At 42.0% G+C, this 13,772-nt stretch overlaps 1 protein-coding gene across 2 annotated transcripts; it reads left to right on the top strand.

The window, feature by feature from the left end:
• Positions 1 to 631: 631 nt before the first annotated feature.
• scn4ab (sodium channel, voltage-gated, type IV, alpha, b) lies at positions 632 to 13,765 on the top strand (the record flags this gene model as incomplete). 2 transcript variants are annotated; one of them, XM_025008662.1, is given in 30 exon segments in its annotated part: positions 632 to 830; positions 916 to 1,053; positions 1,387 to 1,505; positions 1,802 to 1,891; positions 2,386 to 2,514; positions 2,718 to 2,809; positions 3,761 to 4,003; positions 4,092 to 4,155; positions 4,252 to 4,393; positions 4,791 to 4,991; positions 5,067 to 5,166; positions 5,545 to 5,783; positions 6,282 to 6,353; positions 6,438 to 6,539; positions 6,635 to 6,991; positions 7,103 to 7,307; positions 7,395 to 7,594; positions 7,759 to 7,855; positions 8,592 to 8,746; positions 9,369 to 9,542; positions 10,087 to 10,209; positions 10,296 to 10,580; positions 10,694 to 10,747; positions 10,978 to 11,115; positions 11,196 to 11,300; positions 11,420 to 11,690; positions 11,779 to 12,400; positions 12,488 to 12,632; positions 12,767 to 12,844; positions 13,042 to 13,765. In XM_025008662.1, coding segments are annotated over 30 exon segments (5,299 nt in total), but the record flags the coding sequence as incomplete, so codon positions are not given.
• Between the last annotated feature and the right edge of the window lie 7 nt (positions 13,766 to 13,772).

The raw sequence follows: 13,772 nt of genomic DNA, 5'->3' as shown, positions 1-13,772 counted from the left end.
ACCTTAGAGGGTCAGGTGATCTGTTGGACTTTAGAGGGTCGGGGGATCAGTTGGACCTCAGAGGGTCAGGTGATCAGTTGGACCTTAGAGGGTCAGGTGATCAGTTGGACCTTAGAGGGTCAGGTGATGTGTTGGACCTCAGAGGGTCAGGTGATCAGTTGGACCTTAGAGGGTCAGGTGATCTGTTGGACTTTAGAGGGTCGAGTGATCAGTTGAACTTTAGAGGGTCGGGTGATCAGTTGGACTTTAGAGGGTCGGGTGATCAGTTGGACCTCAGAGGGTCAGGTGATCAGTTGGACCTTAGAGGGTCAGGTGATCTGTTGGACTTTAGAGGGTCGAGTGATCAGTTGGACCTTAGAGGGTCGGGTGATCAGTTGGACCTTAGAGGGTCAGGTGATCAGTTGGATCTTTCTGGCTCAGTTGGAATGAGCCGCAGTGATGAAGGGGATCGTATTCGTTCTGATTTACTGCTCCAACTGAGACAAAGTCTGTTGCTTCTCATTTGTGTTGCAGGTTTTTAGTTTGCTGTTGTTCTTTTTCTTTTCTCTTTGTTTTATTTTACTGTGTTGATAACAGAGCCATAGACTTAAAAAAATAAAAGTTTTATTTCCTGTACTACTTCTTTTTACAGGAAACGGTTACTAAGCAGTCCAGAAGCCCGGGAGGTTCTCCGCAATGCCAATATGGCGCTTCTGCTGCCCCCTGTTGGTACAGAGGTGTTCAGACACTTCACACCTGCCTCACTAAAAGAAATCCAGCGAAAACAAGCAGCTAAACAACATGAAGCTGAACAACAGAAGGAAGAACAAAATAAAAGGGAGAAGACTGAGGTACTGATGGGTTACAAGCTGCCAATAACCACTGCATGATAAAAAAGATGCTGATAGTCTGGTTTAACTGGTTTCTCTCTGGCAGAAAGCAGAGGAAGATCTTCCTCAACCAGCCAGTGATCTTGAGGCTGGGAAAGCCCTTCCCTTCATTTTTGGAGACCCACCTCCTGAGTTTCTCAACACCCCATTGGAGGAGTTGGATCCCTTCTACCAATCACAGAAGGTCTTTCTTTAATATAATGTACTCTGAATTTGATTTATACAAAATCTATTACAGAGTAGGAGTAAAAAACTTAAATTCAATGGCACCCAGGAAGCATGTAAATTAATTTTAGAAAATCTTCAGTAATTCATTCTAGGGTCTAATCTTGCCAGAATTGGACAAGAACAAATGAAGATCTGTAACTGAACAAAATACAGCAAAAAAAATTTAAAGAGAAGAAGAAAATCAGTAACACAAATCGTTTAAATACGATTTGACTAATTTGATTTATTTTAATTGAAAATAATTTTTTTAAATTTTTATTATTTCTCTCTTTTGTCCGTCTCTCTGCAGACCTTCATCGTGCTCAGTAAAGGAAACGTCATCTACAGGTTTAACGCTGAGCCGGCGTGTTACCTGATCAGCCCATTCAGCCCTCTGAGGACTTTTGCTATCAAGATCCTCATCCATTCATATCCTTAAAGGTTCCCCTTTGGTCCTGTCTGGAGCATTTATCTTTATGTCTCAGCATACATTATCCTTTTTATTTCCTGAAATCATAAAAAAACCTAAAGCTCATCTTGTGGGAGACTTTGCAGTGGGATAATAATGACAAACCTGAACAAATAAAACCTGAGGGTTAGAAAACCAGGTGCTGATTCAGTTTGTCTTAGATCAACCACGAATTATTAACCAGTGAAAGCAGAAACATCGATCAGCTCGTTGATTGACAGTCAGTGGATTATTTGTTGTTCCTTAAAACTAAAACTTTATTCAGTTTATTCATCATGCTGACTATTTTGACCAACTGCGTCTTCATGACGATGAGCGATCCTCCGGCATGGAGCAAGACGGTCGAGTGAGTCCACACACACCTACACACACACACCTACCATCATTAGAACATGTGTGTTTGCCTGAGTCTCTTTCCTGTCCGGTGGAGGCAGATGGCCGCCCATCCTGAGCCTGGTCCTGGTTCTGGTTCTGCCGAAGGTTTCTTCCTGTTAAAAGGAAGTCATTGTCATGATGTCATGATGCAATCTGCTGGCTTCCTTATAGATAATTAGCTGTTTACTAATAATATAGCTTGTTTGTACCGAGTAACTACCTTCTAAAGGCAAGAAGTCCGTTTCTAGTACAACTCAGCCCTCAGGGATACATTCTGTGTAAATACCTGGTACTTACCTGTAAACTCGTCTACACTCCATAATGACCATTGTGACCAAATTCATAAAAACACACCAAAGATTCATCTACTCTGCATTTTGAGCTTTGTGGAAACTGAACTGATTCTCTGTTTGTATGTTTTCTCATCTTTTGAGTCTCATAACACGTCTGTCTGTCGCTGAACAGGTACGTCTTCACAGCCATCTACACTTTTGAGGCAACCATCAAAATTTTGTCCCGAGGATTCTGTGTGGGGAAGTTCACCTTCCTCAGAGACCCCTGGAACTGGCTGGACTTCATGGTCATCAGCATGGCGTAATAATCATTCACTACCACAGAGGCAGATGTTCATCATACAGCATGTAGTTTACACAGACATTTGAAGTGTTATATTTTAGTTTCATCTTATTAAACTACATCAGATTTGGGAAATCAGTCTCTGAGGTCTGAAAGTCTAAAACAAAGTCCAGAAGGAGACGATAATGATGCTGATCAGAAATATTTGTCTGTTTTTCCAGATATTTGACTGAGTTTGTCGATTTAGGAAATGTTTCTGCTCTGAGGACGTTCAGAGTTCTTCGAGCCCTGAAAACCATCACAGTAATCCCCGGTCAGTGTGTGTGTTGTTTGTGTTACCTGATCGTGTTTCCTGGTGTAATTGTAACAGGAGACATGCTGAGATTGGTCCAACAGCTTAGAGAAAATGATAAAAACTTAATTTAGCACAGAGATGCATCTCATGGAAGCAGGTTTTTAAATATCAGAACAGAGGCTCTTACCTGAAAGCTAAAACTGAACATTTCATACATTTCCCTTATCTGCGGTTCAACCACACACACTTGGTTCCCATCCATCACAGGACGTTGGTTCTTGGCACACTGAAATGTTTACATAAAACTAAATAACTATAAATACAATCAACTCAAACGACAAAACAAACAAAAATCTTAAGATCATGACAGCGTTTCACCAACGTTTCAACAAAATTTGACTAATTTTACCAGTGATTCACTGATATTTAATTTTTATCAGCTTTTTAACAATTCTCCAATTTTTCACAAAGTTTTTTCAATATTTCGCCAACATTTCAGCCATGTTTCAAGAACAGTTCGCTAATGTTTTATAATTTCTCCATCATTTTAACATTTTATCAAAGTTTAACTAACATTTCACCAATTTTTCACCAACATGAAACCAATATAGCTGGTAGCTCACCAAGCAAATGAAGACATCTTGATTCTAAAACTACTGGAGAAATATTATGTTCTGCTTTTTCCTGAGGTAAAGTGAATTATTTAACAACTGAAAAGTGTTAACAGAGAACCACAATGTTGAGTAAGAAATTTTCACGTCCAATTTACTGGATTTTTATTGTTTAAAAGTGTTCCAATATTTGTGTGAGGCTTTTCTATAAGAATGTGGATTAATTTATGCAATAATGAGGATATATATTAATATAAAATGAGAGGATGAACTACCAGTTTTTGTTCTTGTATTTTATATGCCTGACACAAACTCTCCTGGTTGGTTGGTCAGCCCTAAAGCCCCGCCCTCTTTGCAGGTCTGAAGACGATTGTTGGCGCTCTCATTCAGTCCGTGAAGAAAATGGGTGATGTCATGATTCTGACAGTCTTCTGCCTCGGGGTCTTCGCTCTGATTGGTCTTCAGCTTTTCATGGGAAACCTGAGACAGAAATGCGTTCTGATGCCGCCGCTGAACAACCAGACGTCAGCTGAAGGCTTCAACGCCTATAACAACAGCAGCAGCACTGCCTTTGACTACACTGAGTACATTACCAACCCAGGTAGCTTTAGCTCAAAGTTTGGATTGTTAAAATTATATTTATTTGCTCCTATAAATACAAATATTGAATCTGTCTCTCTTTTTAACAGAGAATCATTACTATCTGCCAGGCCAGACTGATGCTATGGTGTGTGGAAACAGCTCTGATGCTGGGTACCTTCAAATAATCATTATTATTATTAATAATAATAATATTTTTATTCTTGTTGTTGTTATTATTATTAATGATTATGATGGTGATGTGTTCAGAGTTTGTCCGCATGGCTACGTCTGTCTGAAGGCCGGGAGGAACCCAAACTACGGCTACACCAACTACGACACTTTTGGTTGGGCGTTTCTGGCTCTGTTCAGACTCATGACTCAGGACTTCTGGGAAAACCTGTTCCAGCTGGTGAGTATCAAACTGGTCCCAGTTCAGCGGCTTGTCCTGACTGAGCTTTCACTTTACGTAAACTGAGATGATGGACCATCGGAATGTCACAAATAAGCCGAGTCAAAGTTTATTTCTTTAACACGGTTAAAAATAAAGTGTTGTAAGAAGTATACAACTAATAAATAATGAATCAACATCAAATATAAACTTCTCAAATCAAGAAAGCAATTAAAAATAATGAATTTGATCAATAAAAGCCTAAATATTCTGCTCAAGTAGAACTAAAGGAGGTAGAATGGAAGGGGGAGCAGGAAGGTGAAGGGAAAAAGGTGAACATTTATTTTAAGAAGCTGAACTGTTGTCTCTTTCTTGTTTGCCTCTAAACTGTCTTTGACTCGTGTTTGTGTGTCTGCAGACGCTGCGAGCAGCAGGTAAAACCTACATGATCTTCTTTGTGGTGGTCATCTTCCTTGGTTCGTTCTACCTCATCAACCTCATCCTGGCTGTGGTTGCCATGGCCTACGCTGAGCAGAACGCAGCCACCATATCTGAAGCCAAACAGAAGGAGGAGGAGTACGCTCAGATGTTGGAGGCCCTGAAGAGGAGAGAAGAGGAGGTCCGGTGTGATGGATGGAAGCATCCACAGTGTTTCTCAAACATAAAGCTGAACTTTTGTTTTGTGTCTTTACAGGTGGAAGCCAACAGGGTAGCGCTCTTAGAGAACCAAAACTCCACGGATCAGAAGAACTCAGAAACAAAGACCCATGAACAAGATCACACAGCCATGAATGGTACGCAAACACACTGAGCCTGGTCCAATTCTGTCCTCTCAATTCCCAACTAGTCCAAACAGATGGCCATCCATCTTGGTTCTGGTTCTACTTGAAGTTTTTCCTGTTAAAAAGGAACCATTCCTTCCCACTGTTATCTCTGTGGGAGCCAATCAAAGTGAAGATTTGACACAATCTGCCTCCAGTGAACTGATTTTAAAAACTCTGAATTTCCCTTTGGTGACGTGAGGAAAAGAATCGAACAGGTTTATGGGTCTGATCAGGGTTAAGGGGGAGTATTAGGGTATGAATAGATCTGAAAATTGACATTCAGTTGGGCTGGTGGCTCAGAGTGGTGATTCCATCTCTGTGTTCAAACAACATGACCTTGTGTTTCAGACTTCGAGGAGGACCAGAGGCCATGTCCTCCATGCTGGTATGCATTTGCTGACATCTTTCTGAAGTGGAACTGCTGTGGCTGTTGGATATGGCTGAAACAACTGCTTTACACCATCGTCATGGATCCATTTGTCGACCTCGCTATCACCATCTGCATTGTCCTCAACACAGTCTTCATGGCCATGGAGCATTACCCAATGTCTCCACAGTTTGATGAGCTGCTGAGCACTGGAAATCTGGTCAGTGAAGGAGAAGGGATTCAGAGTATATGCAGGGAGGCTTTTTATACCTGAAGGCCCAACATAAAGTTAATTAAAATCAAAGAGCTTTATATGATGTCCCAACATTCTGTCCTCATCAAATCCCTGGGTTAGGACCAAACACTTTGGCCAATATTTGTCCCATTTCTCACTAACTTGTCTAAAGTTTTTTTCTTGTCAGAGCACCAATACACCAGTCAGCCAGGCACTGAAAGATGAATCCATCCAATTAAAACTACTAAAACTCTGGTAGAATTAAAAGCTTTAGAATCACTGAGAAGGATCTTTTTCTTGCATTTGCTGTTAAAGTATACAATAATCTGGGATGAAAAGGTTATGTGCAGGTGAACATACACCTATGTTTATGTTTAATGATCAAATATTATGCCATCACCTTCATTTAATCAGCTTCAATGTAATCACCATCAGCATCAAAGTTTTTAGACAAGAGCCTGACCTCTGACCTCTGATTTCCAGGTCTTTACGGGAATCTTTACAGCTGAGATGATCCTCAAGCTTCTTGCAATGGATCCATATAACTACTTCCAGGTCAGAGTTTCCGTCTCAGAGACAACAGCTTACTGAAGGTAACTGTTCTCGTGGTTATGAGACTGGCTGTTGTCATGGTTACAGGTTGGCTGGAACATCTTTGACAGCATCATCGTCACCGTGAGTCTGGTCGAGCTCGGTCTGGCTGATGTGGAGGGTCTGTCTGTGCTTCGTTCCTTCCGACTGGTCGGTTCACCACATTCATCATCCAGATCTTATGAACAGCGTTGTTAGAGGCGGTTATGTCCTCACCTGATCCTTCTGTCTTATCTTGTGTCCAGATGCGAGTGTTTAAACTGGCCAAATCGTGGCCCACCCTCAACATGCTGATAAAGATTATCGGGAACTCTGTGGGGGCTTTGGGGAACCTGACGCTGGTTCTCGCCATCATCGTTTTTATCTTCGCCGTCGTCGGCATGCAGCTGTTTGGAAAGAACTACAATGACTGCGTCTGCCGCATCTCAGAGGACTGCGAGCTTCCTCGCTGGCACATGAAAGACTTCTTTCACTCCTTCCTCATCATCTTCAGAATCCTGTGTGGCGAGTGGATCGAGACCATGTGGGACTGCATGGAGGTGGCGGGTCCGGCTATGTGTCTGATCGTCTACATGATGGTGCTGGTTATTGGAAACCTGGTGGTGAGTCTCGGCAGTTTGAAAGTGTTATTAAAGTCCAGAGGACTCAGACTGGGGTCAGGAGTTTGCCCTGATTCAGACCCAGACTGTGTTTGAACCCTTGTCTCATTTCAGGTCCTGAATCTGTTCCTGGCCTTGCTGCTCAGCTCGTTCAGTGGTGACAACCTTTCAGCTTCAGAAGATGAAGGAGAAAACAATCTGCAGATCGCCATCAACCGGATTAGCAGGGCCGTGGCCTGGACCAAGGCCTGGTTCATGAAACATGTCTGGACTCTACTGGGAAAGAAGACCACAAAAAACTCAGACCACAAGGGTGGGGGTACACTGAGTTTTTTATCTGTTAAAATCTTGTTTTGTTGTTAGAATTTAAATTATTTATTTTACATTTGAAATCGATTTTTTCCAGCTAAAAACACAGAGAAAAACAACCCGATGGAGGTTTTACCGCTGACCTTTGTGACCTCAGAGCAGCCAGTAGGACAAGCCACAGCCCTCAACAGTAACCCAACCAGCTACTATCATAACATCGTATCTCTGAAGGTCCCCATCGCTAAGGCCGAATCTGACACCGAGTCGTCTGAAGATGAGGGGGATGGAGAGCAGCAAGTAAAATCTGTTCTACTGCTGCTTTTTTTTTACTGTAGTTTGTTTCCTATTTGGTTAAACTACCATAAACAAAAGATATAATCTGTAACAATCAGCTGCTGATTATTGGCATCACTTGTATTGATTATGTGCTGCTGAAGGTCAGATCTGCTGTACTTGTTTAGGCTGAGGAGTCAGTCTGCAGCACCGTACAGAGAGCTCCTGAAAAGAAAGAAGAGACGAATGAAGATGTTATTTCTCCTGAGGATTGCTGCACTGAAAGTACGCACACACACACACACACACACAGTGTTTTGTAGATACACAAAGGTTTCTTATCATTTCAGTCTTGCGTCCACACAGAAATGACATTTTAGGAGCCCATTAACCAGTGGTATCCAAAAATATGGACACACGGGCCAAAATCCTCAGGTTAAAACTACTCCTAGGCCAAAAAGATGTGAATTTTTAATGAAAAAAAGTATAAATACTTGTTTTCTTGTTTTTTTAACTCTTAGCAACACTGTAAACACAATATATTTTAGTGAAAGGACAAAATGATACAAATTTAGGTGGAAAGGGAGTTCTAAATTGTAAAACATAAAAAGCCCTGAAAAGATGTACCTTATTTTTTTGGGTTTTTTTTCATGCCTGTAAAGTATATTTCAGTCTGTTCTCTCGAACAAAAATGTAATATGAGCCACTTTTCCTCAAAAACAGTCGCTACAAAGTGGCCGTGTGGCCTGGAGGTGGACTATAGAACTAAAACTTTGTTGGTTCGTAGCTTTTCTGAGAGTTTTTTTCAAATGTCTTCCGGACCCACACGACCTAAAAGGGGTCGAAGCACTGAAAGGTGTAGCTGGCAGTCACTAAAACTGGTTTGCAGGGACTAGTAAAGGTGATCAAATTGTATGTAAATCATGCCCACTTCATAATTCCTTAACAAAGCCTGAGTTATTTGAACCAGTAGGTTGATTCAAATACTTTGTGTCCATGTGTGTTTTTATTATTATTTCAGAGTGCTACAGTCGCTGCCCATGCCTGGACATAGACACATCCCAGGGCAGAGGAAAGATCTGGTTTAACATCAGAAAAACCTGTTTCTCCATCGTGGAGCACAACTACTTTGAGACGTTCATCATCTTCATGATCCTGCTGAGCAGTGGAGCTCTGGTAGATAATATTACACGTTACTGGTTCTTGTTATGCATTTCCTCAGTTTGGTCAGCTGTTGATGTGTTAACAACTTAAATTTAATTTGGTGTTTTACTCTGAAATGTGTTTTGCTCTAACTTGTCGCTGGCACCTGGTTGGTTACAACTGAACGTGTAACAGAGGAGGCTCAAACTAACAGGCCTCCGAGTGTTAATCTGTTGGTTGGCATGGCTGTCGGTGTGGCTACTAACATGGCTGCTAACGACACACAGGTGAGAGTTACCTGTTTTACCCCTTCTTTTAAACTAATCTGATTAAAGACAACAGCGTAAACAGTGGCAGCATCGAGACCTGAAGCGTTAACAGAAATAACTGAAACTTTATTAATGAAACTGGTTGTCATGGCAAACCTGAATGGGACGGTATAAATCCAGATTTAAATTTGAACCCCCTGCATTTCTAAATTAATTTAATTAAATGGATTGGACTTGTCAGTTTTTTGAGATGACTGATGAACTGCGCTCACTAACCTCCTAAAAACAAAGAAAATATCCCCTCACCTCCCGTTTGAGCTCTTTGGATGTTTGGTGCTGACAGTGGACACCTGCCCAGGTGATCACTTCGGTCTACATGTTAACAGGCGTTTGAGGACATCTACTTGGAGCAGCGTCGGGTCATCAAGGTCATTCTGGAGTACGCAGATCAGGTGTTCACCTACGTCTTTGTGGTGGAGATGCTTCTCAAGTGGGTTGCCTATGGATTCAAGACGTACTTCACCAACGCCTGGTGCTGGCTGGACTTCCTCATTGTCGATGTAAGAACATGACCAACGATGGAGATCAGCTTGTTTTATTCTTGTTAATGATGTCCACTTATTCAATTTATCTTAAACAGCATTGAATAATAACTAAAATTAAAATCTTATCTGTAAAATTAACTGAAACACTTCCTGTTTCCTGTTTTTCTGCTATTTTAGTAAAAACTGTCTGTGTGACTCTATTCACTTTATTTATTTATTTTATAAAGAAAAACAACAGCTGTATTTTTAGGGTGGATTCAATGGTTTAACTGGATAATTGGTTTGTCTGGATAACCTGTTGGAACTAAATCACAAAAAATACTGGGTTATCTGGATAACTGGTTTAACTTGTTCAACTAGATAGCTGATTTAACTAGAAACCTTGGTTTAACTGAATAACTGCTTTAACTGGGAAGCCAGCTTTAACAGGATTACTGGCTTGATGCAGAGTTCAGGTGTCCTCCAGACAGCAGAGGGCGCTGCTGCACAGAGATGAGATGGTTTCAGGTGAACACCTGCAGGATGAACTCATCTCCAGATGTTTCTGGTTTTTTTACAGGTGTCCCTGGTGTCTCTGACAGCAAACATCCTGGGATACTCTGAGCTGGGAGCCATCAAGTCTCTGAGGACTCTAAGAGCACTGAGACCCCTGAGGGCCCTGTCTCGCTTTGAGGGCATGAGGGTAAGACAGGCGTTCAAGATGCTGACAGGCAGACGGGTGTCTGGTTCAGGGTTTTACTGACTGCTGCTGCACCTGTCGAACTGCAGGTGGTGGTTAATGCACTGGTTGGAGCCATCCCCTCCATCTTCAACGTCATGCTGGTGTGTCTGATCTTCTGGCTGATCTTCAGCATCATGGGCGTGAACCTGTTTGCAGGGAAGTTTTATTACTGCTATAACGAGACAGGAGAGTATGTATTCCAACCTGAGGTTGTCAACAATAAGACTCAGTGCATTGATCTGATTAACAAAAACTTCACGGAGGTCCACTGGAGAAACGCCAAGATCAACTTTGACAATGTGGGGATGGGCTACCTGTCGCTGCTGCAAGTGGTCAGTCTGAGCACGATTTTCACTGCTTTCCATATCCGACTGCTGCTTACTGGCTTCTGATCAGCTGGGTCTGGTTGGACTTTATTTAGTTGTGTACTTTTTGTTTTCTTCAGGCCACATTTAAAGGCTGGATGAACATCATGTACTCAGCAGTGGACTCCAGAGAGGTCAGAACTGCTCATTCTGGTATTGTTTATAGTTCTGACACTAACGCTGGTAATAATACATGGACAGGAACTTGTTCAAACTATAGTACTGAAACCAGGACCACTGCTGGTCCTGTGACTAATTTTAGCAGTGATAAAACTGATCCTGGTGCAGTTTAACAATCTTCTGATTATAACAAGAGGAAAAGATGCTGACTTTTCTCTGGTTGCCATGGTTATCACGAGTGTAGGTGGAGTCCCAGCCAGTGTATGAGGACAACTTATACATGTACTTGTACTTTGTTTGCTTCATCATCTTTGGCTCATTCTTCACCCTCAACCTCTTCATCGGAGTCATCATTGATAACTTCAACCAGCAGAAAGCTAAGATAAGTTTCTCCTCACTGAAACCAGAGTCCGTGATTCAGTTTCTTTCCGTCAGTCAGTTAATGCGTCTGTCTGTGTTTACCTCGGAGGAACAGATCTGTTTATGACTGAAGATCAGAAGAAGTACTACAATGCCATGAAGAAACTGGGCTCCAAGAAGCCTCAAAAACCTGTTCCTCGACCTAAGGTCAGTTAAGTGACTTCTTCACAAACTTTATTAAAACAAAACTGTAAATACTGATTGATTAGGAATGAATTAAAACAAACATTTAATATAGTCTGTTTCTTCTGCTTCTGCCTGTTCAGAACAAGTTTCAGGGTCTGGTCTTTGACCTGGTGACCAAGCAGTTTTTTGACATCTTCATCATGGTGTTAATATGCCTGAACATGGTGACCATGATGGTGGAAACAGATGAGCAGAGCGCTGAGAAAGATGCCATCCTGTACTGGATAAACCTTTTCTTCATCGTCATCTTCACCGCAGAGTGTGTTCTGAAGCTCATCGCTCTCCGGCAGCACTACTTCGCTGTCGGCTGGAACATCTTTGACTTTGTGGTGGTCATACTGTCCATCGTTGGTGAGCAGATCTTGAATTTAAAAATGAATCTGTTTTGCTTTGATCTCACAATAAAAACTTAACTCCATCACTTCCTTCCTCTCCTCAGGCCTGCTTCTTGCTGACATCATAGAGAAATATTTTGTTTCGCCCACTCTCTTCCGTGTGATCCGATTGGCTCGGATTGGCCGGGTTCTTCGCCTCATTCGTGGAGCCAAGGGAATCCGAACACTGCTATTTGCCTTGATGATGTCACTTCCTGCCCTCTTTAACATTGGTCTCCTGCTCTTCCTCATCATGTTCATCTTCTCCATATTTGGGATGTCTAACTTTGCCTATGTAAAGAAGGAAGGCATGATGGACGACATTTTTAACTTTGAGAACTTTGGGAACAGTATGATCTGTATGTTTACGATCACTACGTCAGCTGGATGGGACGGTTTTCTCATCCCCATCATGAACACGCCACCAGACTGTGATCCAGACTTTGAAAACCCGGGCTCAGCTGTCAGAGGGAACTGTGGCAGCCCAGCAGTGGCGATCGTCTTCTTTCCTTTGTACATCATCATGTCCTTCCTGGTGGTGGTCAACATGTACATTGCCGTCATATTGGAGAACTTTAATGTGGCCACAGAGGAAAGCGCTGACCCACTGTCCGAGGATGACTTTGAAATGTTCTATGAAACCTGGGAGAAGTTTGACCCTAAGGCTTCACAGTTCATCCATTACAGGTGAATCCTACCTGCTGTGTCACTTCCTGTGAACGGAGACTTCCTGTCTGAGTACTAAAGCTAACACGACTCTGATGTGTTTCACAGTAAGCTGTCAGACTTGTGTGACGCTCTGCAAGATCCTATGAGGATTCCCAAACCCAACATTGCCAAGTTGATCAAGATGGATCTGCCCTTAGTTCCTGAAGACAAGATCCATTGTATGGACATCTTGCTCGCTCTCACTGCAGAGGTGATATCGTATGTTATCGTGTTTATGTCATGCCATGTCATGCTATGCTATGCTATGCTAAGCTATGCTATGCTATGTTATGCTATGCTATGCTATGCTATGCTATGACATGCTATGTTCTCTTATTCTTACAGGTTTTGGGTGAGTCAGAAGGGATGGATGCTTTAAAGACCAGCATAGAAGAGAAGTACATGGCCAACAATCCCTCAAAGGTTTACTTTAAATCTATATTTTATTTTATAAACTTTGTACTTATCTTACTGTACAGAGTATTTTAGACATGTTTTAACTCATATGTAGGTGATTAATATCTATATGTTCAGTGAATTTAAATGAACTTGTTTTCAAATATAATTCATGTGAATAAAATTCATAAATTGTCCTAAATGACAACCCCTTTGTATTTCAGAAGTTGTACGAACCAGTAATTAGCACCCTGCGGACAAAACAGGAAGAGGTTTCAGCATCGGTGATCCAGAGAGCATACAGGAGGCACCTTCTGCACCGAGCAATCAAACTAGCGTCCTACAAGTACAGAGAAAAGACGAAGGGTCGGCGAGACGAGCTGCCCCCACCTGAGACAGAGGGACTTATCTGTAAGAACATCAGTCAGCTGTACGGAGACAGTGAGACACTTCCTGGTGATAGAGCTGAGGACAGTCCCGTCCAGGTGGAGCTTCAAACGGAGTTTCTCCTCCACTCTGCTCCTCCGTTTAATGGCTACAATTTTCTACAAGATGACAGTCTGAAGGAGTCAGTTGTGGAATGAACAGGAAAGTCAGACGAGGAGTTTTTTCTGCCAGAGGAGCAACAGCCTCATCTGTCTGTTAGCTTTAGCTTCTCTGAAGGGTAAAATCTCACCAGAGACGGTGCAGATTCCTTAAGCCGCTGAAGGCTCCTAAACCTACGGCTCCATTTGTTCTGAGGTGTTTGGGTTTTAACTTTCTAACAGAGCTTTAATCATAAAGTGTCAAACTTTTTGGTGAACTTTTTGACTCCTACCCCAACCGCTTCAATCTGAAGACTTAAACCTGTTTGTTCCTATCTGAAGACTCCTAAACCCAACTGCTTCAATCTGAATACTCCTAAATCCAACTGCTTCAATCTGAATACTCCTAAATCCAACTGCTTCAATCTGAA

The sequence above is a fragment of the Kryptolebias marmoratus genome, linkage group LG12 (genome assembly GCF_001649575.2).
Source record: "Kryptolebias marmoratus isolate JLee-2015 linkage group LG12, ASM164957v2, whole genome shotgun sequence".
NCBI classification, from domain to species: Eukaryota; Metazoa; Chordata; class Actinopteri; order Cyprinodontiformes; family Rivulidae; genus Kryptolebias; species Kryptolebias marmoratus.
This window is presented reverse-complemented; position numbering and strand designations above follow the sequence as displayed.